This window comes from Phalangium opilio, unplaced genomic scaffold (assembly GCF_054372755.1).
Source record: "Phalangium opilio isolate 3A_F unplaced genomic scaffold, DU_Popi_V2 ptg000003l_1, whole genome shotgun sequence".
NCBI classification, from domain to species: Eukaryota; Metazoa; Arthropoda; class Arachnida; order Opiliones; family Phalangiidae; genus Phalangium; species Phalangium opilio.
In genome coordinates, this window is record NW_028324145.1 from 6323880 (window position 1) to 6346772 (window position 22893).

The following is a 22893-nucleotide window of genomic DNA, read 5'->3' on the forward strand; positions in this document are numbered from 1 at the left end:
CCAAATGCGGGAGTTTAAATTTTCCCTGCGTGTGAATTCGGAAAGATTATTGGTTGATTTTGACAGGAAGGAAGGCCACGTGGACATATTCTCTATCAGGATTGGTTGGTTGTAATCAGGAAAGCTGTCTGCTAGCTAATCTTGGCGCGAAATAAATTGATAATTTGAGATTACGTAATTTTGTTTTTCGGCAAAATGCACAAATTATCATTTTTGTATTTAATAAAAATGTAATCTTGGTGCGTGGGCTAAATAAAACTAAAATTTGAAAAAATCTAATCCAAATGCGGGATTTTAAATTTTTCCTGCTTGGTGAATTCGGAAAGATTATTGGTTGATTTTGACAGGAAGGAAGGCCACGTGGACATATTCTCTATCAGGATTGGTTGTAATCAGGAAAGCTGTCTGCTAGCTAATCTTGCCGCCAAATTGATAATTTGAGATTTCGAGGAGGTTGTTTCTATTCCAAAGAGTCGTTGTTTGTATTTAAGTATTTATAAATGAGTATCCCAGTTAAACGTCGGAAGAAAGTTGTACAGAAGAATCCCAATCCTTTATTTGAAAAATGGATCACGGAATGGAGGGATGAAGCGGAAAGTAAAGGATGGAAAACTAAATTTGTTTATCAGAAGGTACGTGTTAAGTACTCCCCAATCCATATCTTCCTTGTTGGTTTCTTGACCCTTTATGTAATTTATTGACGTGACAGGCTTTAAAATCTCTGAAAAGTTATCCATTGAAGTTAAAAAATGGAAAAGATGCTAAAATTTTGGAATACTTTGGTAAGCAATAACTTTATCTTTAAAACCAAGTTGTGTTGATTTTTATCGGGTCTCTGACTCTCTGTACTCCATAGGTGATAAAATATGCAAAATGCTTGACGAAAAATTAAAGGAGCACAGGAAAGAACACAATATTAGTGACGAATCTGATGACGAAGAAGAGGATGATGACGTGCTTTCTCAATCACAACCAACTAGTTCTTCTCAAAAATCTACTTCAAACTCCAAAAAACGTTCCGGGACTAAGACAACTAAAACAACTACTTCTCCTGCTAAAACCAATAATGTGAGACAAACTAATCATAATTTTTATTGACATATTAATGTAATTGACATATTAATGTAAAACCCGCTTTAGACGCAGAAGAAAGTTGCCAAACCTAGAATGTACATCCCAACACCTGGAAGTGGACCTTTTGCTATGTTAGTGACGTTATTTTTGGCAGAGGCAAGTATATTTAATAGATTAAGTTATAACAGAAGGGGATAATAGAAGAAGGATGACACTCTGTATCCTCTTAATGCTTTAGTTATGTAACGTCATTCTTCCCAGGCTCACCCTTTTAGTTTGCTTTCCCGCTTATCAAACTCCAGATGGGCATCGCACCGTAAGGTGAATTAAATAGTTGTTTGGCTCTAAATCCCCAGCAATCATCCCACAAACCTTGATTGTCTTGACGTGGGACAAAATGCACAAGTGCGTCTTGCCAAATATTTAAACGCTAATAGAGTAATGATGAGGGAACTATTTACATGGCGTATGTGATTCGGTTTAGTAACCTTGCTCTAAGTGTTCCGATGTTGGGAAGAGTGACCGTTACACTCACCCCGCTTTGTGCTTGTACACTTCTCTCGAAGAAGTATTATATACTTCTGGTTATAATATGAGTTCTGATACCCATTTTAAAACCCAGGAACAAGAAGATAAACATTTCATGAAGAAAGCAGAGCTCCAAGAAGCTGCTCAATCAAGATGTGATACGTCCTTTACAGTTGTAAGACAAAGTCACACACATTTAACCAAAACTATAGTATTAATTTTAAAGCATATCGCAATAGCCACAAGCTGGCAGTCACTACACCGCTTGGTCATCAATGAGCACTTTAATAACTAAGGGTTTGGTCATCAAAGATGGAAATCCAGCCAGATATTCTCTTACCGTTTCTGGGAAAGAAATAGCTTGTTCTTTGGCCTTCTCCGCTAACGATAATCCTTCTGGATCTCAAACAAATTCCTCAATATATACCCAGTTAAACAGCCAACCAGTTTTATCTCAAGCAAGCAGCTCCCAATCAACCACTAGTTCACCCTTAAAGTCAACAACTCAAAGGAGTAAACCCCCTTTTCAAGTTCTTACAGACAGTGACGAAGACCTGACTCCGACAAACAAAACTTTTGTACCTGAATACACGCTTAAACCTGGAGAATTTACAGTGATTTTGTGTATTGATAATTGCGAAACTCAAGGAGGGTAATTTTAAATGGTTTTAATCAGGGGTGTGCGAGTACTCGTTAAGTTCGAGTACTCAGTTCGAGTATCGAGCCAAGTACTCGACTCGATACTCGATAACAACACATTGAGATACTCGAGACAGATTCGAGTAGCTTTTTAACTTCTTAAATACTCGACAAATACTCGAGTCCGAGGCTTACAACTATAGCAGACGATGAGTTCGTGAGCATTTATTTTGAAAATCACCAGTTCAATGTTTAATTGATCACTATCAATCTTTTTGAACTAGTTAGATGTTAGATAGTTGAACATCTTCGTTATTTTCTAGAAATTTCCAAAATTGCTACTCGACAAGTCAATATTTGAGACTCGATAATTACTCGAAAGAACCAAAATTTGACCTATCTAAATACTCGATACTCGAAAGTATTTTTGAGACTCGGCTCGATACTCGATAAGAAATTAGTTTCGATTCTCGGACACGGCTCGAAACCGAAAAATCGGGACTCGCACACCACTGGTTTTAATTCAATTTAGGTTTAATTGCTAATTAAGTTATTTTAATTTAATTTAAATTAGGTCTAAAGGAAGCAGTAAAAATAATATTATCCCTGAACTTCAAAAAAATGGTGTTCCTTTTGAAATACGAAAATTACACGTTGGAGATTTTTTATGGATTGCTAAACAAAACGTAGCACCGATTTGTGGGCAGTTACGAGCTCCAGAACCAATAGAACTTGTTCTTGATTATGTAGTTGAAAGAAAAAGATTAGATGATCTCGCCCATAGTATTAAGGATGGACGATATAAGGAGCAAAAAGTATCTATATTAATATTATTATTATTTATTTATTCATTAAGAATAATTGAATTGCTAATTAATTAAGAAAGGAAAAGTTAAGGTAGCATTTAATTGGTCTTAAAAACGAGGACTGCTGCGCCATCCGCCATTGTTTCAGTGGCGTCTGCTAAATCGAACCTTCCTTAGTAACCTTGATTGGTCTTAAAAATAATCAAGGACTACTGCGCCATCCGCCATTGTTTCAGTGGCGTCTGCTAAATCGAACCTACCTTAGTAACCTTGATTGGTCTTAAAAACGAGGACTAGTTCGCTGTCATTGTTTCAGTGGCGTCTGCTAAATCGAACCTACCTTAGTAACCTTGATTGGTCTTAAAAATAATCAAGGACTACTTCGCCATCCGCCATTGTTTCAGTGGCGTCTGCTAAATCGAACCTTTCTTAGTAACCTTGATTGGTCTTAAAAATAATCAAGGACTACTGCGCCATCCGCCATTGTTTCAGTGGCGTCTGCTAAATCGAACCTACCTTAGTAACCTTGATTGGTCTTAAAAATAATCAAGGACTACTGCGCCATCCGCCATTGTTTCAGTGGCGTCTGCTAAATCGAACCTACCTTAGTAACCTTGATTGGTCTTAAAAATAATCAAGGACTACTGCGCCATCCGCCATTGTTTCAGTGGCGTCTGCTAAATCGAACCTTCCTTAGTAACCTTGATTGGTCTTAAAAATAATCAAGGACTACTGCGCCATCCGCCATTGTTTCAGTGGCGTCTGCTAAATCGAACCTACCTTAGTAACCTTGATTGGTCTTAAAAACGAGGACTACTTCGCCATCCGCCATTGCTTTATTGGCGTCTGCTAAATCGAACCTACCTTAGTAACCTTGATTGGTCTTAAAAATAATCAAGGACTACTGCGCCATCCGCCATTGTTTCAGTGGCGTCTGCTAAATCGAACCTACCTTAGTAACCTTACCCTTACCTCTCTCAGCCAGGCTGGGAAATAAGGATATTTTTTAAACTAGTCCTTTGGACCAGTGACCCCCTAGTGTCTGAAATTATTTACTGGTCTCCGGACTGGTCCCAGCCTTTGATCTCCAATAGATTTGCAATTAATAAACTGGTCCCGAGGACCAGTAACCCCCACTTCTTGAATTAAAAAACTAGTCCAAGCAATTAATAAACTGGTTTTGGACCAGAGGAAGTGTGCTATTTCCCAGCCTGCTCTCAGCCTGTGAGAATTCAACCAATCCCGTAGAGGTAAGAGGTTCTATTTAGCAGACGCCACTAAACAAAATGGCGGCGCAGTAGTCCTCGTTTTTAAGACTAATTAAATGCTAATTACTATGTAAAAAGAGATAATAAATTTTTCCTTTTATATTTAGAAAAATGCCGTCTTTTTATGGTATAATGTTATGTTATCTGAACGTTTCCTTTAATTTCTTCTTAATTTAATTTAATAGTTTCGATTGAAAAGATCTGGAGTTCGACACCCAACTTATCTAATAGAGCAATATGGAACTAATAACTATAATGTGGGCTTGCCCGAAAAAACTTTGAAACAAGCTTGTAGCAATACGCAGGTATATTTGCGGTTTGCTTTATTTTCTGCAACATTTTTAGAAATTTAAAATATATTTTAATTAAATTAAATTTTATTTTGTTTAGATTAATGGAGGATTTATGGTAAAAATAACTAAAGATCTAAAAGACTCTGTGGCTTATTTTACAATCATGACAAGACATTTACAGAAAATTTACAGTGTAAGATAATTTAACAAGTCTAAATTAACGTTTAATTAATTGTTTTTTTTTTGATATTTTTAATTATTAATTATTAATTAACTTTTTAGAGTAAAACATTATTTAGTTGCACAAAAGAAGAAATTAAACTACATAATTTTTGCCCATCAAACGCATTCATTACCTTTAAACAATTTAATACTGAATCAAAAAAGAGAAAGGTATATTAATTTAATTTTAATTTTAAAGTATTTCTTAATTTTAATTTTAATTAGAAATTAATTAATTAATTAATTAATTAATTGGTTTTTCACAGAAATTTGTGGTTAGGGAATTATTTGTTTTACAATTAATGAAACTAAAGGGTATGTCTCAAGATAAAGCTATCGCCATAAGTGAAATCTATGAGACCCCTTCAAGGTAATTTTTTAATTACATATTTTAATTCAGGTTAATTAAATGAAATTAATTTAATTTAATTTAATATGTAATGGTAATTTAGACTTATAGAAGCGTACAAAAATTGCCTGACTCACTTTGAAAAAGTGAAAATGTTAAGTTTTATTAAAGTTCCGCCTTCAAATAGGTATAATTTATTAATTTTGATGTGATTATTGTAATAATTAATTTTAATTAATTAAGTAATAATTTTGTTTGTAGAAATTTGGGTCCCGCTTTAAGTAAAACAGTATATCAACTTTATAATTATGAAACTTTGATTTAAGACTATTAAATGTATTTTTATTTTTTTTAAATATTATTGTTGGTGTAATTATATTTTTGATAATATTTAAAAACTTTTTCTTTTATAATTTTATTAATAAACCATTTTTACACAGAATTTATGATTTTCCAGAAGTCTTTGGACTTTTACTTGGTTTTGAGGTAAGTTTTTGGACTGTTACTTGGTTTTGAGATAAGTCTTTGGACTGTTACTTGGTTTTGAGGTAAGTCTTTGGACTGTTACTTGGTTTTGAGATAAGTCTTTTGAGTAAATTCGTAGGCTGGCCAACTGTTTTCAGATTCTATCGCGTAAGAAAAAAATCCAAGTTGGCCGTTATTTCTGGGGGAAGGAGGGGAGGTACGAGGTAGGTCTTTGGTCTTACTTGGTTTTGAGATAAGTTTTTGGACTGTTACTTGGTTTTGAGATAAGTCTTTGGACTGTTACTTGGTTTTGAGATAAGTCTTTGGACTGTTACTTGGTTTTGAGATAAGTCTTTTGAGTAAATTCGTAGGCTGGCCAACTGTTTTCAGATTCTATCGCGTAAGAAAAAAATCCAAGTTGGCCGTTATTTCTGGGGGAAGGAGGGGAGGTAGGTCTTTGGTCTTACTTGGTTTTGAGATAAGTTTTTGGACTGTTACTTGGTTTTGAGATAAGTCTTTGGACTGTTACGTGGTTTTGAGATAAGTCTTTGGACTGTTACTTGGTTTTGAGATAAGTCTTTTGAGTAAATTCGTAGGCTGGCCGCTGGCCAACTGTTTTCAGATTCTATCGCGTAAGAAAAAAAATCCAAGTTGGCCGTTATTTCTGGGGGAAGGAGGGGAGAGGAAGGGCGCAGACAAGTCAAGAATTTGTGCAGACGATGGCTTTTATGGGCGAAAGTTGCAACCTTGCTAATTTTTAGAAGCATATTTTAAAATTAAAACAGTAATTAAGTTGAAATATAACAATAAAAATTAGTTAAGAACAATGTCGTGGCTTGGAAGTAGTTTAAATTCAATTACAGGCCATTTATCTAATTTCACAAAGGAAGTTCTAATCGAAGGGAGTGAGGAAGTTAGCGGTAAGCCTTGGTCAATTTTAATACTGTTAAGCCTAAGCCTAAATAATTATGTCAAAATAAAATTGTGTACGTCACTGTTTTTTAAATTTTTACTTTAAATTAATGCAACCGAAAGGAATTTATTTAATTTTTTTCAATATGTAATATCATACAGATCATGCTGCCGAACTAAACATCGCCAGAAGTCGAGTCAAAGAATTGGAAATTCAATGCAATGCACAACGTCACGAGGTAGGATAAATATGATTTCTTTAAATTCTAACTTTGCTAGGCGGTATGGGGTATATTCCTAAAAATTTTAAAGCTACCGGAAGCTAGGTTAAATTGTAAACAAGGAGTTGCTGATTCAGATAACATTAGCAGTAATTTTCATAGTCTCGTGTACCGGTATGAATTTGAGTAGATAGAAAAAGTGCTCCATAATGTTTTACCAATTGGATACACAATTTTATAAAAGCATTTTTGTCTCACTGTGGCATAGTTCCTCCGTTTAATGAATACCTTAAATTAGCATAACAAAAAAACTATGGCCTGTCAGCAAAATAAAATATATTTGGCATCATGAGAAAGCTGTCTTCTAGTTTGCCCGTTGTACCATGACAAGGTATAAAATAGTTTAGCAGTTTAGCGTCTACAGTACAAACGATAAATAACCGGGACCTAATGTTTTTATTGAACCATAAAAATTGACATAGCATATAATGCCAGCTAAAAAAGACTGATAATTTAATAGCTGTACACCTTTAGTTGGCAATGCATTTTTTTGCCACTTCACGGGGTACCTGTGACTGTATGGATTAATTTAATTTATTGACAGTATTATTCGTGATTCTCCTATTAAAATTTTATAGCGGATTTTGTTGGTTATTTTAATATTGTGAAACGAGGAATAGAAATAATAAGGGGTGATATAAATTAGATTATTTATTCTCTCCTAAACAAACTTTGATCATGATGTCTTCTTGAATAAATTATCAGAGTCTAAAGTAGAGAAATTAAACTACGTAAGATTCGAGTTACATTTAAAGTAGTGGGCAATATTCGAATTCAAATATTCTCTATAAAAAAACAAACAAAATAGAATTTAAGGAAATTTTAACCCAAAATTGAAATGAAATCTGGCATGGACCTTTAGACTTTTTATTTAAAATGTGAAACTGTACAGTACTTCCTAAAAATTTAAACAAATATACTACACCCAGCCCCAGGTTGGATGGATGCATAAATTAAAGTTTATCTCCGTGGATATTGAAGTGTTTTTTATACACTAATATAAATAACTAAATTGAAGTCCAATTTTTCTGCATTTCCGCATCCAAATTATTATATAAGATTAGCTAATTTTAAAAGTATAACCTTTACCTCCTCATATTGGTTTAAAAGTTCATATAATATAATTATAAAACGCTATTTTATTTTTAGTCAAAATTCGACCCTTTTTGTCCACCCCCAGTCAAAAATCGGACCCTTTTTGTTCACCCCCAGTCAAAATCGGACCCTTTTTGTTCACCCCCAGTCAAAATCGGACCCTTTTTGTTCACCCCAGTCAAAATCGGACCCTTTTTGTTCACCCCCAGTCAAAATCGGACCCTTTTTGTTCACCCCCAGTCAAAATCGGACCCTTTTTGTTCACCCCCAGTCAAAATCGGACCCTTTTTGTTCACCCCCAGTCAAAATCGGACCCTTTTTGTTCACCCCCAGTCAAAATCGGACCCTTTTTGTTCACCCCCAGTCAAAATCGGACTCTTTTTGTTCACCCCCAGTCAAAATCGGACTCTTTTTGTTCACCCCCAGTCAAAATCGGACTCTTTTTGTTCACCCCCAGTCAAAATCGGACCCTTTTTGTTCACCCCCAGTCAAAATCGGACCCTTTTTGTTCACCCCCAGTCAAAATCGGACCCTTTTTGTTCACCCCCAGTCAAAATCGGACCCTTTTTGTTCACCCCCAGTCAAAATCGGACCCTTTTTGTTCACCCCCAGTCAAAATCGGACCCTTTTTGTTCACCCCCAGTCAAAATCGGACCCTTTTTGTTCACCCCCAGTCAAAATCGGACCCTTTTTGTTCACCCCCAGTCAAAATCGGACCCTTTTTGTTCACCCCCAGTCAAAATCGGACCCTTTTTGTTCACCCCCAGTCAAAATCGGACCCTTTTTGTTCACCCCCAGTCAAAATCGGACCCTTTTTGTTCACCCCCAGTCAAAATCGGACCCTTTTTGTTCACCCCCAGTCAAAATCGGACCCTTTTTGTTCACCCCCAGTCAAAATCGGACCCTTTTTGTTCACCCCCAGTCAAAATCGGACCCTTTTTGTTCACCCCCAGTCAAAATCGGACCCTTTTTGTTCACCCCCAGTCAAAATCGGACCCTTTTTGTTCACCCCCAGTCAAAATCGGACTCTTTTTGTTCACCCCCAGTCAAAATCGGACTCTTTTTGTTCACCCCCAGTCAAAATCGGACTCTTTTTGTTCACCCCCAGTCAAAATCGGACCCTTTTTGTTCACCCCCAGTCAAAATCGGACCCTTTTTGTTCACCCCCAGTCAAAATCGGACCCTTTTTGTTCACCCCCAGTCAAAATCGGACCCTTTTTGTTCACCCCCAGTCAAAATCGGACCCTTTTTGTTCACCCCCAGTCAAAATCGGACCCTTTTTGTTCACCCCCAGTCAAAATCGGACCCTTTTTGTTCACCCCCAGTCAAAATCGGACCCTTTTTGTTCACCCCCAGTCAAAATCGGACCCTTTTTGTTCACCCCCAGTCAAAATCGGACCCTTTTTGTTCACCCCCAGTCAAAATCGGACCCTTTTTGTTCACCCCCAGTCAAAATCGGACCCTTTTTGCTCACCCCCAGTCAAAATCGGACCCTTTTTGTTCACCCCCAGTCAAAATCGGACCCTTTTTGTTCACCCCCAGCCAAAATCGGACCCTTTTTGTTCACCCCCAGCCAAAATCGGACCCTTTTTGTTCACCCCCAGCCAAAATCGGACCCTTTTTGTTCACCCCCAGCCAAAATCGGACCCTTTTTGTTCACCCCCAGCCAAAATCGGACCCTTTTTGTTCACCCCCAGCCAAAATCGGACCCTTTTTGTTCACCCCAGTAAAAATCGGACCCTTTTTGTTCACCCCCAGTAAAAATCGGACCCTTTTTGTTCACCCCCAGCCAAAATCGGACCCTTTTTGTTCACCCCCAGCCAAAATCGGACCCTTTTTGTTCACCCCCAGCCAAAATCGGACCCTTTTTGTTCACCCCCAGTAAAAAATCGGACCCTTTTTGTTCACCCCCAGTCAAAATAAGACCCTTTTTGTTTACCCCCCAGTCAAAACCCGACCTTTTTTGTCCCCCAGTCAAAATCTTACCCATCTATCCCTCCTTATCCAAGTAAAAATATCGAAATATCAGAACAATTATTTGCCCAAATTTAGTAAGAACTTTAGAAGAAAATGTTTCTAGAATAACTTATTCCTCTCAATCTATGTTTAGTTTTAGGCTTTTAGCTAACAGGATATTTGTTTATATGGTTCTTAGGATTGTTAGAATTCAAACGTCGTATATTCCTGTCTGTAATAAGATCCCCTGTCCAAATCCAAACTAACTCACTTTTTCTTTTTCAATCTTCATTCTTCCGTTATAATTTCAGTTCCAAAGTTCCAATTTATATTTGACTTAACAATTAATTAAAACAAACTTAAACCTAAATTATATATGCTAGATAGATATATAAATGTACCTACCACCTTGGGACCTTCATATTACCATAAGTCCATAAGATATGTTCCATAAGTATGACACTACCTATACTTCGTAATGCTACAACTCGTAAGACTTACAACTCGAGCTAGTTCGAGAACGATAAGCGAGAATTGACTACACTCGGTTAATTTTGCAGTCCATCTTCCTATTTAGTCTGTACTAAGCCTTTGACAGCCCCTCACCAGACGTCGCTTTACCTCGAATCTATGACCTACGTCATTTCATAACAAGCTCTTAGTAACCAGTGACAAACTTATGGAACATATCTTATGATATTACCCATGTAAACAATGTTTTAAATCTTGTATTCCGGAAAGAAGAGAGTAGAGAGGAGAAGGGAGGTCAGAGGATGTTTAAGTCGGGCCTTTTCATCCTGAGGGTTTAGGCGGGGTTCTCTTTTGTAACTCGAGCGAAACGGCCCGATAATATTATAATACTGCTAACAAGTGGGCGGTGGTGCGTTTCTTAGCCTGGCTGGCTTGTTGGCTTCCTCCTAACCTCTGAATGTGAATGTGATTCATCGAAATTTGGGTTTTGGGTAACCTTTGTCCTATTAAGGGCCCCTTATCTGTTCATTTACATAAGAGTTAAGTTTATAAGTATGTTTCTTTTAACATTCCTTTTCGGTTTGTGTTTATGTTTTCTAGTTGGATCGTCTTCGTATAAGCAATCGTGAGCTTGAAGAAAGGTGTCAAGCGACGGATTTGCAATTAGCTTCGCTGACGTCACAATATAGAGAGTTACGGAATGCAAAGAGGAAAGTAAGTAATGATTTTCATATATGCTTATATTTGGTTACACCAATTTGTTGATCATACTGAGTGGTAATTTTGGTACCATTGCAAAAACGATAATTGTTTTTAATCCTACACTTGAAATTTCTGGAATTTCTGACCTCTATGATTCAGGGGTCATAAAAATTATTTACTTTAAAAAAAAAAGGGAATTTTTTAAAAACCTAATAACTCGAGCTGTAGTTTATATAGACATACGAATATAATATCACTTAGAAAGGACATTTGATTCTATCACACCCTCAATGGAATTTCCCCTTAGCATTGTGATTTGTTGAGTTCTGATGTCTCGAAGTCCGAAATGACCTTTTGTTTTTAAAACCTCAAATAACTGAGCCTAGGTTGACTGAAACACAAATTTTTTAGTATCCTTAAATGGATAACAATTCTGTCTATTAATCACACCCTTAAAGGATTTCACCGGAAGTTATTCTATGCTAGAATAGTGACGCGAATAATTATAGAATGTAAACTGATTGTGTTCACAAAAGGGGCTAGAGAAATTTCATCCCCTCCCCCGTTTCTTAACTTTAACCGCGCTTTAGTTCATGGTTGCCAGTGATTTGTTATTAGAGCATCTCCTGCAGTTTTGGAACTAAATGATTACTGAATCCAATTAGCTTTTCAGTCTGTTGTAATTACCGATTGAATTAAATTCACAAGTGTATGGCAACACTTGTCCATACACTATCTGTAGATTTTATCAACCATAATATCATTCATTGATAATAATAGGAAGGTAAAATAATATTTTTACTATGAGGGTGAGGTGCAATGGCGTGGGGAGAGTGGGACGACTGTACGCGATACATTACAACATGCCCAACCGGAAGGTCAACGCCTTTTTAGTCGAATTTAACCCCTGACCTTTTTTTGATGCCGTTTTGTTTTTCTGCAAAAGAGACTGGTGATGTGGGGGGACTGATAACGTTGAAAGGTAAATAAAGTTGGGGGGATACGCGGTACCACACCTGACAAGAGTTCGTGTGAAAAACGTTCGTGGCCCGTGAAAATGTTCCACCACGCGCCTCTCTCTCTCGCTCTCTCTCACTGTCGATGTTTCGGTTCAAACTTTTTGACTCCCCAAGAAGTTTTTCCCAAATCTTTTTTCTCTCCTATTTATTTTATTACCTAGTAATAGCAAGTATCCACCTTAAACCCCGTTACGTTCAATGACATGTTAGCGTAGGGTGCCATTTGAGTACTAACATTTAGAGGGTATGGATACTTCAACGCGTTTTACCTTTGTCATAACACACACAGAATTTTCAAGTAGGCAATTTTGATTTAACTAAAAGGGGAAGATATGGGGGTAATACTTTTCCTTCCATCTCGCTTTTTGGCGCCTGCGCTGTAGCCTTTTTGGGTCCAGAGAGTGCGCAGAGACATATATGGGTCAACCCCCTTGTACGTTCCGATACTGAGGGTTACATACCCCCTTTTTTAAGTCGAAAAGGTCTATTTCTTAAAAAACTTCGTGACTATGAAGCTTCCCAATGTGGGTTGGTACTCTAGTAAGCCTGAACACCCCCCCCCATGGTACAAACTCCTCCCACATTTCTCTTTGCCTGTTGCTTTTTTTTCTGGTATTATCATTTAAGATTTTGTAACGAAGTTTCCTACCCCTCAACTGCCTGAGAAAAAAAGAAAAATGAACGGTATCGTACGTCACAGACTCCGAGTTCGTATTTTCAACAACGTTTAGTAATAGTGGCTTCCCATACTTATTTTGGCGGGATAAAAAGGTCATCCGAGGTCATTTAGAATATATCTGACCCAGACCCTCCTCGTTTTTGGTTTTTGTTTTTTTGGGCTTCCTTTGAGGGGGATTCTCATCGGCTAATATTGGATTTTAAATTCGAGACAAGGAATTGAATAGCGTGAAATTTTATGAACAATGGGTATATACCAGTTCTTATTACAACAAATGCATCCAGTACTCGCAGTAGTAGTTTCAAGTTTTCAACTTTAGAAAAAAGAAAAAAAATTAGGAAGAGCGAAGGGAAAGAGTAAAAAGACAATCAAGTTTCCGCTTGGCGCCGTTAAAATTAAACACCACCACTCTGTTGCGCCACTCGACTTGGGACTTTAAACTTTACCCTTATATGCCTATATGTCTCCTATACGGTTCTTAGGTTTAATGTTTATTTTTTATATATAAGGTTTAATTAAATTGATTCTGGAATGTAATGGTATAAATTCAAGGAATTTAGAAATGTTTTTGCGATGTGCATTTGCCTACCCCTTTTTTTTTAACGTCGAAAAGGTCTATTGGGGAAAATAATTGATTTGATTGTAAAGTGGATTGATAGTGATTGGCCTCTCGGAAATTTGTTACAGCGTGGCTTAGCTATTCGAGGTATGGGGTGGTGTATGAACTCTGGGCGCTAAAGAGGGCCAGAGAAATTTCCAAAACCCCGTTTTATTAAATTTAACCGCCTCCAAAGTTTAGTGTAATGTTAATCCTATGTAGGGTGTGTTTATGCTCATTTTGCTTAATTACTCGTCCCGTGTTTGACGTAACCACAAGTTTCAAGTATCTTTGGATGGGGGGCAAATAGGACTATAACATACTCAAAGGACATCCCCGTATCTCTAGTAGACACAGAGTTACGAACCTCCAAAGTATAGTGTAATGTTAATCCTATGGAGGGTGTGTTTATGAACATTTTTCTTAATTACTCGGCCCCTGTTTGACGTAACCCCACGTTTCAAGTATGGGTGGATGGGGGACAAATGGGACTATAACATACTCAAAGGACATCCCCTCATCTCTAGTAGATCCAGAGTTACGAGCCTCCAAAGTTTAGTGTAATGTTAATCCTATGGACGGTGTGTTTATGAACATTTTGCTTAATTACTCGGCCCTGTTTGACGTAACCCCACATTTCAAGTATGGTTGGATGGGGGACAAATAGGACTATAACATACTCAAAGGACATCCCCCTATCTTTAGTAGGACCAGAATTATGAGCCTCCAACACTTGTCCAGGCGCTCTTTCGATACTGAACCAAACGAAAACGTAAATTTTTGAAGATAAGGGCTGAGCTTAGGGAAACCACAACTTGTGTATTATATAAATGGATATAAACTTTCCAATTGATATCTAAGAAATATTTCTTAACATATTTCACATTATCCTGGCAACCTTTTCCCGCCAAACTTCTTCCCGCGTTATACTTAAAGTTATCTAAAGTATAATAAACTAAATGGATTATTGTTATCTGATTGCGGCTTAGTTACACCTGAAAGACATTTTTACCACTATCTTGGTGTTCTTAGTATTTTACACTACATTGTCAAAAAGGGATGGGCTATAACTAAATGCCAAAAGTACAGAAAATTTATCGTGCTTCATGATGTAGACGTTTTTTTTCTACAGATCAAAAATATAAATATATTTTATTTTGAAAGTCGGGAGTCAGAAATTGAGTTGGCAGTTTTTGACATTTTCATTCCAAGTCACATTCCTGACTTTACACCCCCCAGTTTTTCTTACCCTGCATTTCATTTTTTTTTCTTTATGCTATAGCTGTAAATGTTTTACTGTCCGCAGTTTTCAATGTCTTCTCTCGGATATTTCCGTAACCTTTTTCTAGTTTTGTAAACTGCTCTGATGTTTATAGTTTAACTGAGGACAGAGTGCAAAAACAGGGTTCATGGGGCCCTCGAGAGTTTACTCTAGTCTGAATGGGGCCTCGAGCGAGATTTTTACTCTAGTCTGAATGGGGCCTCGAGCGAGATTTTTACTCTAGTCTGAATGGGGCCTCGAGCGAGATTTTTACTCTAGTCTGAATGGGGCCTCGAGCGAGATTTTTACTCTAGTCTGAATGGGGGCCTCGAGCGAGATTTTTACTCTAGTCTGAATGGGGCCTCGAGCGAGATTTTTACTCTAGTCTGAATGGGGCCTCGAGTGAGATTTTACTCTAGTCTGAATGGGGCCTCGAGTGAGATTTTACTCTAGTCTGAATGGGGCCTCGAGTGAGATTTTACTCTAGTCTGAACAGGCCTTAGAGCTTGTTTCCACTAATGCTAGAAAATATACCATACAGAAGGGGTCAGAACAGGTGAATGCTAATAAGCCTCTGTTGTGGGAAAAATCCTTTATTTTTATTATTTTTATTTGAAAAACATATTTTTATTGACGTATTTGGGAACAATAGCCACGCTTACTTTAGTGTTATACAACAATTAAATATCACACAGGAAGTTATGAATATTAAAAAAATGCATAACTAAACACTTCATATTATAATTTTTGTTTTGGGCGATATGAAAAACATTAAAGTGTATTTTCTACTATATATATGGCAACGTCATACCCCTCTATATCAGTGTTATCCCTCCCTATGGGCGGCCTACAGAATTCTCTGTTACAAATCACCCCCTCCCTCCTTTTCTAAGTAATATCTCTACTCTATTTTAATTTTAATTTAGAATTAAATGCAGAACTTCCCTTTTTATTGTAGAAAAAAAAATAAAAGATCCATTATTTTCTATTCTAAACAACCATATAGATTTAGGGCGGTGTCTAGATTTGAAGAGGGTTCAACAGAAGGGCGTGTCGTATAATAGGGGTTAAAGTTCAATTGATTCTAAAGGGGCAGGTTATAGTAGTGTACGTAGGAAGCACCCTGTGACGTCAGTATCCAAACCAGACGCTCGCGCAAAAAAAAGCGCCAAATTATATATCCCCTGTGATGTTGAGCTGTGACTTGGAATATGAGTTTTCGTTTAAACAATCACTGGGGTTTTAAATTAAAACAGTTCGTCGACACTAAAACCTCGCTGTCCAAAGGGAGGGTGAACTGTATTGTACGGGTATGTCGATAGGGGTACGATGTGTTTACTTAGAGAAGGGAGAGAGAGGTGAGATGGAGTGATAATGACAGTCTCCCAGAGTATATTGCTCTCATCCCCAGGGCCAGAAATAACCACAGGACACTGGACATTGTCCACCCTATAATTTTCTAAAAAACTAAGAGGGTTACTGGACGTTTTGACCAACAAATTTTCCAAAGTTTTGATAGCTTGACTATGATGATGGGACACTGTTTTTGCACACTCCAGTGGATAATGTCCTGTAAATTTTCCAGTGAAAGGGGATCACTGGACACTTGTCCTTATTTCCGGCCCTTCAAAGGTCCATTTCAACGATTTCGTACCATACGACCCTCGGTTTGAGTGGAAAATTTTCAATAACATTTTGTTGTCCGGTGTACCGTTTAACCAGTATTTTATCGTTGACCCCGTAATTAAATTGGCATTGTCTTTGCAGTTTCTTACATAATGTTCAGACACCGGATAAAACACTAATCATATACATAGGTTTCAGACTAGGACGATTGATACCATTTACACCTGGAGGCTAGGGTATTTATCGAACAAAGTTCAGTACTAAGTAGCCTCGTCTCCTGTTGTGAATTGTATCAATCCTCCTAGTCTGAAAATTATTTATTGTACAAACGGTAGCCTTTATGGCAAAAGCCACCGAACATTTTCGACTCAAATTGGCCCATAGAACCCACAACTATGGTAGAACGCCTTGTGTATGGAGGCATATGTAGTTGCGAAGTTCGTTATTTTATAGTCTCTTTTCATATATTTTTTGGTGGTTTATGGTGTTGAATTATGATGCCCTATTTGTTTTTGAATGACACCATCATGTGACCATTAAGCGTTTCACGGTTATCTAGACGAGATATTTTATCCATTCCATATCGCAAAGTTATTTGAAAGGAAATGATTCGAAATGGGATACAGAATAATTAGTAACTATTAGCGCCGTTTCCAACGTGATAGGACACTTTTTTTTTGCCGCCAAATAAGTTAAGGAAGAAGGCGGGAAGATGGGGAGGGGGTTTATTAATAATCATTATTTCATCTATAGTCGTATATACGAAGTGGCGCTACACCCCCCTTGAAAGGAAAGAGAGGACTTGGGCCCTTATTACATTTTCTAGCTAACCGTGACCGAAAAAAAATGCCCCTTTTTGCCAAATACAAAACGTGGAGGAAAGTCGAGGAAGGGGGTTTGGTTTGTTCTCTTGCCTTATCTACCTTTAACCTCTAGGGGGTTTGGGCGGAAGTAGGTAACCTCGAAGTTATCAGGTTTCTTTCATAAAGGTTTTAAGTGTCGTGTTTTTGTCAAGCGTAGTTTTTACCAAGGAAATGCCCATTTTTTCTGCCCAAGAAATGCCCATATTTTCTGTCCAGGAAATGCCCATATTTTCTCTCCAGGAAATGCCCATATTTTCTCTCCAGGAAATGCCCATATTTTCTCTCCAGGAAATGCCCATATTTTCTCTCCAGGAAATGCCCATATTTTCTCTCCAGGAAATGCCCATATTTTCTGTCCAGGAAATGCCCATATTTTCTGTCCAGGAAATGCCCATATTTTCTGTCCAGGAAATGCCCATATTTTCTGTCCAGGAAATGCCCATATTTTCTGCCCATGAAATGCCCATATTTTCTGCCCATGAAATGCCCGGTTTTTCTGCCCAGGAAATGCCCGGTTTTTCTGCCCAGGAAATGCCCGGTTTTTCTGCCCAGGAAATGCCCGGTTTTTCTGCCCAGGAAATGCCCGGTTTTTCTGCCCAGGAAATGCCCGGTTTTCTGCTGCAGCCCAGGAAATTCCCGGTTTACTGCCCATTTTTCTGCCCAGGAATTGTCTAGTTTTTGGCTCGAATATTTTCCCTTTAAATAATGTTTAAGAACTTCAGTTTATTTAACTTCCGCATGTATAGGTAAGAGACGTTTAATATTTCAGACGACGCATCATGATTCTATAAACGTTTTTTTTTATGCTGTGCCTTTGTTTAAAATTTTATCGCGAGCTTGGTGGACTGTCGGGCTGAGGTTGGCTTTATACGATAGGATAGGGCGTCTATGGGTGAAACTGCATTACGAAACGGTGACAAAAACGTGTCTCGATCCCTTTTCGAGTAGCAGACTCCACTCGGCTCCTCCGACAACCAGACCAACAAACTTTGTTCTCTCTCTCTTATGTCCTGCCTGTTACGAACAGTTGCGCGCCAAAAAAAAAATTTCCCGCCCTCGCATTTGGCTGCGAAAGTGGAAAAGTCGCGAGCTCGCGCGCTCGTTTTCTCCCGCTCTCTCGCTTTTAACAACCTGTTGAGTTGGAAACTTTTAGCCAAAGTTTTAATACCCGAAACAAGTGAATTAGTTTAATGATTTTAAAGTTAGTTTTTGAGACAAATTAAGTTTTGAAACGTACTTAATATTAAATAACTTAAAGATGTTAATATTAGGCGAACAAATTAAACTTTTTACTGGCATGGAAAAAGGCGTTTTCCAAATTAGGCGCCGCTACTACCTACATCATCATGGGTGAGTCAATTTGAGTTTTTGAATCTTAGTTAAAAATGTTTTGAATATGAAACTTTGGCACATTTTAAATCACTTAGTTTTATATTTGGTTTATAAAGTAGGTTTTAGTTTTAGGGTTTTTTTTCTAGTCGTGTATAACATCTTATCCGGATCTTCTCTATTATACAAAAATTGTTTGAATTCTCAGTACACGACGCCCAAGTTTAAATATTGGCACCAAACTTGAAAAATATGCCTCTTACTTACGTCAGCACTAGATTTAAAACCAATTTACAGTAGAGTTATCAAGAAGTGATATCAAGTTTATTAGGGAGAAGGTATAAGATGACTAAGTATTCGCGCGCCATAATCCCAGTCCCCCTTTAAAAATACAAGGGGGGATGTAAAAGGAGGCCGGGCTATTTCGCCTCTCCCCAGTCGGAAAATTTGTAATTTTCGTCATTGCCGTCGCGCTGACGTGAGTTTTCAAGAGACGGGTATTAACTCCGGACCTACATTTGGACTGGAGATAAAGCTGGAAATGTGGCGAATTCATACCTTTACCCTAATAAAATAGATATCACTTCTTGAGTTATTGTTGGAAAAGTTTCAAGTCTAGGTTTTTCCAAATTTTGTACCTTTTTTTTTCAATAGATCTATTTACTGGCTAGTTTTACGTATAATATTACCAAACTTCGATCTATAATCCATCCCATCATTAAAACTTTTTAAATTTATGCTAAAACAAATATCTGTTAATAAAACAATAGGAACATAACACCACCTAAAATTTAATACAAGTCATAACAAAATTAATTCACGCCATAAACAATCTAGACACTTGGCGTCACATTTTATATACAATAGAAAATTTAAATTTTATAGCCCTGTATTAGGAATACATACAGCTATAATAGGAATTCAAGCCCGACGCATAGAGTGGTACTAAGAGGGGAGGAGGTACGGGGACATGACGTCAGTATTGTATGGCCTGAGTTGACTATTTCCAAAACCGAAGTAAGAGATAGAGAGCTTTCAGTTGGAGGAGGAGCCGAGTCCCGTGACGCTGCCATATTGGTGGGTTTAAAGCAGGATTGAAGCTGAGACTACCCATTATGGTTACCAGAACAGTGGTGAGACTTGGCAGAGTGTGACGTGCTACTATCCCATCTGAAAGCGCTCTATAGAAGGGTATGACGTCACGAGAAAGTTCGTAGTGCCAGACTGCGGAGTTTGAACATGGGAGATATGGGGGCACTATAATTCCTCTTAACTGTATGAGTTCCATATATATCTATATATAATTCTATAAAAACGGTAAATTAAACACTAGATATAATGGTTTGGAAAAACCGTCTGCTGCCACGTAGGATTATACAATGCTATCGCATCTTTTAGGCATTGTCGTTATAGGTTCTCTGTACTTGTTAGTATACTAATAGCACCATGTGTTAATTTACAATAGGATGATAGGCAGGGAACGGTATAAAGGTGCCGTTACTTAATTTAAATATTTATTGTAGATGAGATATGACAGAATTTTGCCCCCAGGAAGCGAACGGAACGTTCTAAGTTTATGTTTACCATGGTTTACGTACTCATTATACCTGTTGAATTCGGTTCACTCGGAGTTTGCCATGTGTAGAAAAGCTACTATAGGTTTACATCATAACGCTGTACAATGGCATATTAAGTCTGACTTTATCCACTTATCCCCTATACTCTCCTGTACATATTTGAATTTCAACTCAACTTTGGATTAGAAATGATTAAGGATTGGGGTTTTACGTGGCTTTGTACGTTGTACGAAGTTACGTTGGTAAAAATGTAGAGTGGAGGATTAGTTGCCATAGCAACGGGACTTTATCATCTACCCCCATCTGTTCGGCTTTCCCCCGCCTTACCACCTGTTGCTTCTATACGAGGGAGTTTTTCCATATGCCACATTTTCTAATTATCGACTAGAGTGTTCCAAGTCTTTGGTCTCCCCCTATAAAAATAATACCCAGAATCTACCGTTAAATACAATGGAGGACGAAACCAATTATTTTTTAATTTGGTATTATTGATCTTTTTATTATTTTCTCTGGTTTGTTTTGTTATGTTATTTTCAATTAGTTTATCGTGCCATAAAGGGATGGTGAAATATTATAGGATTTGGTCTTGGAGGTTTTATTGAAGGTTTAAATACCTTAATTTTTAGTTTAGTTTCTTTTATTATTATACAGGGTGTTTCTGATAAGTCTGCATGGTATAAATTAAGGGGGATGTTCTTTGGGAAATTGATTTTGAGTCGAAAATGTATTACTTCTATCTCCATTTTGTTTTCCTAAGGGACACTGTTTTAGAGTTAAGATTGTATGGAGTCTTTTACGGATGATCCCTTAAATTTAATTAAGAAACTGAAAGACAATGATTGGGACTAATTTAATTAAGGGGTCATGCGTAAAATACTCCTCAAATCTTAACTCGAAAACAGTGTCCCTTGTGGCAAAATGTCATAGATAGAAGTTACATTTTCGACTCAAAATTGATTTCCCAAAGAACATTCCCTTTATTTAAGGAAGACTTATCAGAAACACCCTGTATAGGAAACAGGTGTACTTAATTTTAGAGAAATTGGTTGAAACGAGCGGGCTGCAGGCTCTATTCCATAAAAAAGTTTTTTTTAGTTATATTTCTGGCCGCCATTTTTCAAGATGGCCGCCTTTTGAAAAAATATTTCTTGACGAGTGTCTACTACTTAAGAGTAACGTCCCTGCAAATTTTCAACTTCCTAGGTGAAGCGGTTTGGGCTGGGCGTAGATTATCAGTATCAGTCAGCACTTTCACTTTTGTACAGAGTGTTTCTGATAAGTCTGCCATAAATTAAGGGGGATGTTCTTTGGGAAATCGATTTTGAGTCGAAAATGTAACTTCTATCTCCATTTCGCCACAAGGGTCACTGTTTTCGAGTTAAGATTGGAGTATTTTAGGGATGACCCCTTAATTATATTACTAAATCATTGTCTAAATCAGTTTCTTAATTAAATTTAACGGGGCCATCCATAAAATACGACTCCAAATCATAACTTGAAAACAGTGGTCCTTGTGGCAAAATGGAGATAGAAGTTACATTTTCTACTCAAAATCGATTTCCCAAAAGAACATCATCCCCCTTAATTTATGCCACAGACTTATCATATCAGAAACACCCTGTAGATACATATTAATTGTTTAATTATTTAATAAAAGTATATCAATTCCAGGATAACTTAGATTCCATCTTCCATTAAAATTAATTGCAATATATCTATAAAGCCGGCTTTTGAAACTTGGGAGCTTAAAATTTCTCTCTCTATCTGTCAGACCATAAATTTCATATTTCTCTCCGAACATATTTTCTTTTTTATTCCGTTTCGCAAGAAAACGCGGAAATGAGTGGAGGATATTTTTTTATTTTTTCCTCCAAGCTCCGAAAGGGTGCAGTGTGTTACTATAGTTATGTCGTCGAGGTTAGGTTCGTTTTATTTCAGAAATTTGCGTAATCATACCATACCAGTCGCGTTGTCGTAACTGAAACACCTTTATGTCGCTTTTCTAACAAAGGACTTTTATCTAAGTTAAGTTTTTTTTTTCTTGTTGAATTTGTTTTTAGGAAGCTGATGAAACGGTTTCGCACCTTACGGCCGGTGGAGTATCACCAACGTCTACAGGGGATGATGATTTGGTCAGGAGATTGCAGGCTCAGAACGAGGTAAGATTCAAGTTGGTTTTAATTGAATTTTTTTTTTAATTTTTTTCGAGTCGTGTTCGCATTTGTTTGGCGTAGTTAACGTGTGGTTTGGTTTGAAAAGGGGGAAATTATTTTTTTAGTTATTTTACATTGCGCATCGTGTATCGTACGTACAGTACATCATGGGCGTGTTAGTGTTAGTTGAACGTGGAAATTGTTTTTCATGTAGTTGGGGTGGGTGATGACACCGTAGTAAGAGATAAAGGGTGACACGTTGACTGTTAACTCCCTGTACTTGTAAAAAATTCACCGTTGACGCTGTACTGGTATTTTTCGTAATTCCCGTGAGATTTTTCTGTTTTTTTCGTGAAGGTTTAAGTAATTTTGTGAAAGTTTTAGTGATTTCAGTGAGATTTTTGTGTTTTCTTTGAGATTTTTAGAAATTTCCATAGCTTCTTTAGTAATTTCCGTGAGATTTTTGGTGTTTTCCATGAGATTTTTAGTAGCTTCTTTAGTAATTTCCGTGAGATTTTTGGTGTTTTCCATGAGATTTTTAGTAGCTTCTTTAGTAATTTCCGTGAGATTTTTGGTGTTTTCCGTGAGATTTTTATTAGCTTCCTTAGTAATTTCCGTGAGATAATTTCTATGATATTTTCAGTAATTTCTATGATATTTTCAGTAATTTCTATGATATTTTCAGTAATTTCTATGATATTTTCAGTAATTTCTATGATATTTTTAG

General features: G+C 37.2%; 2 protein-coding genes and 1 long non-coding RNA gene across 3 annotated transcripts in view; 2 read left to right on the forward strand and 1 right to left on the reverse strand.

Moving 5' to 3' along the window:
- Positions 1–144: 144 nt before the first annotated feature.
- Positions 145–5621, forward strand: mus81 (mus81 structure-specific endonuclease subunit). Its single transcript, XM_089838621.1, has 13 exons — positions 145–632; positions 710–782; positions 857–1068; positions 1141–1230; positions 1697–1777; positions 1842–2254; positions 2816–3056; positions 4501–4620; positions 4706–4801; positions 4891–5001; positions 5097–5200; positions 5283–5366; positions 5441–5621. Exons 1-13 carry the CDS (start codon positions 501–503, stop codon positions 5502–5504), a joined length of 1821 nt encoding a protein of 606 aa, XP_089694747.1. The 5' UTR covers positions 145–500; the 3' UTR covers positions 5505–5621.
- Positions 5622–5638: 17 nt separating this feature from the next.
- LOC149717368 (uncharacterized) lies at positions 5639–6265 on the reverse strand. Its single transcript, XR_016366676.1, has 3 exons — positions 6112–6265; positions 5887–6037; positions 5639–5805 (listed from the first exon to the last, which is right to left on the reverse strand). It is a non-coding gene; the product is annotated as an uncharacterized LOC149717368 (long non-coding RNA).
- Positions 6266–6326: 61 nt separating this feature from the next.
- Positions 6327–22893, forward strand: part of LOC149717369 (uncharacterized) — a 29212-nt gene continuing 12645 nt past the window's right edge. Inside the window, exons 1-4 of the mRNA XM_089838579.1 lie at positions 6327–6564; positions 6719–6795; positions 10960–11073; positions 22074–22172. Of these exons, the coding sequence (XP_089694705.1) occupies positions 6471–6564; positions 6719–6795; positions 10960–11073; positions 22074–22172 (384 nt within the window). The 5' untranslated portion in view covers positions 6327–6470. The remainder of the gene's footprint in view (positions 6565–6718; positions 6796–10959; positions 11074–22073; positions 22173–22893) is intronic.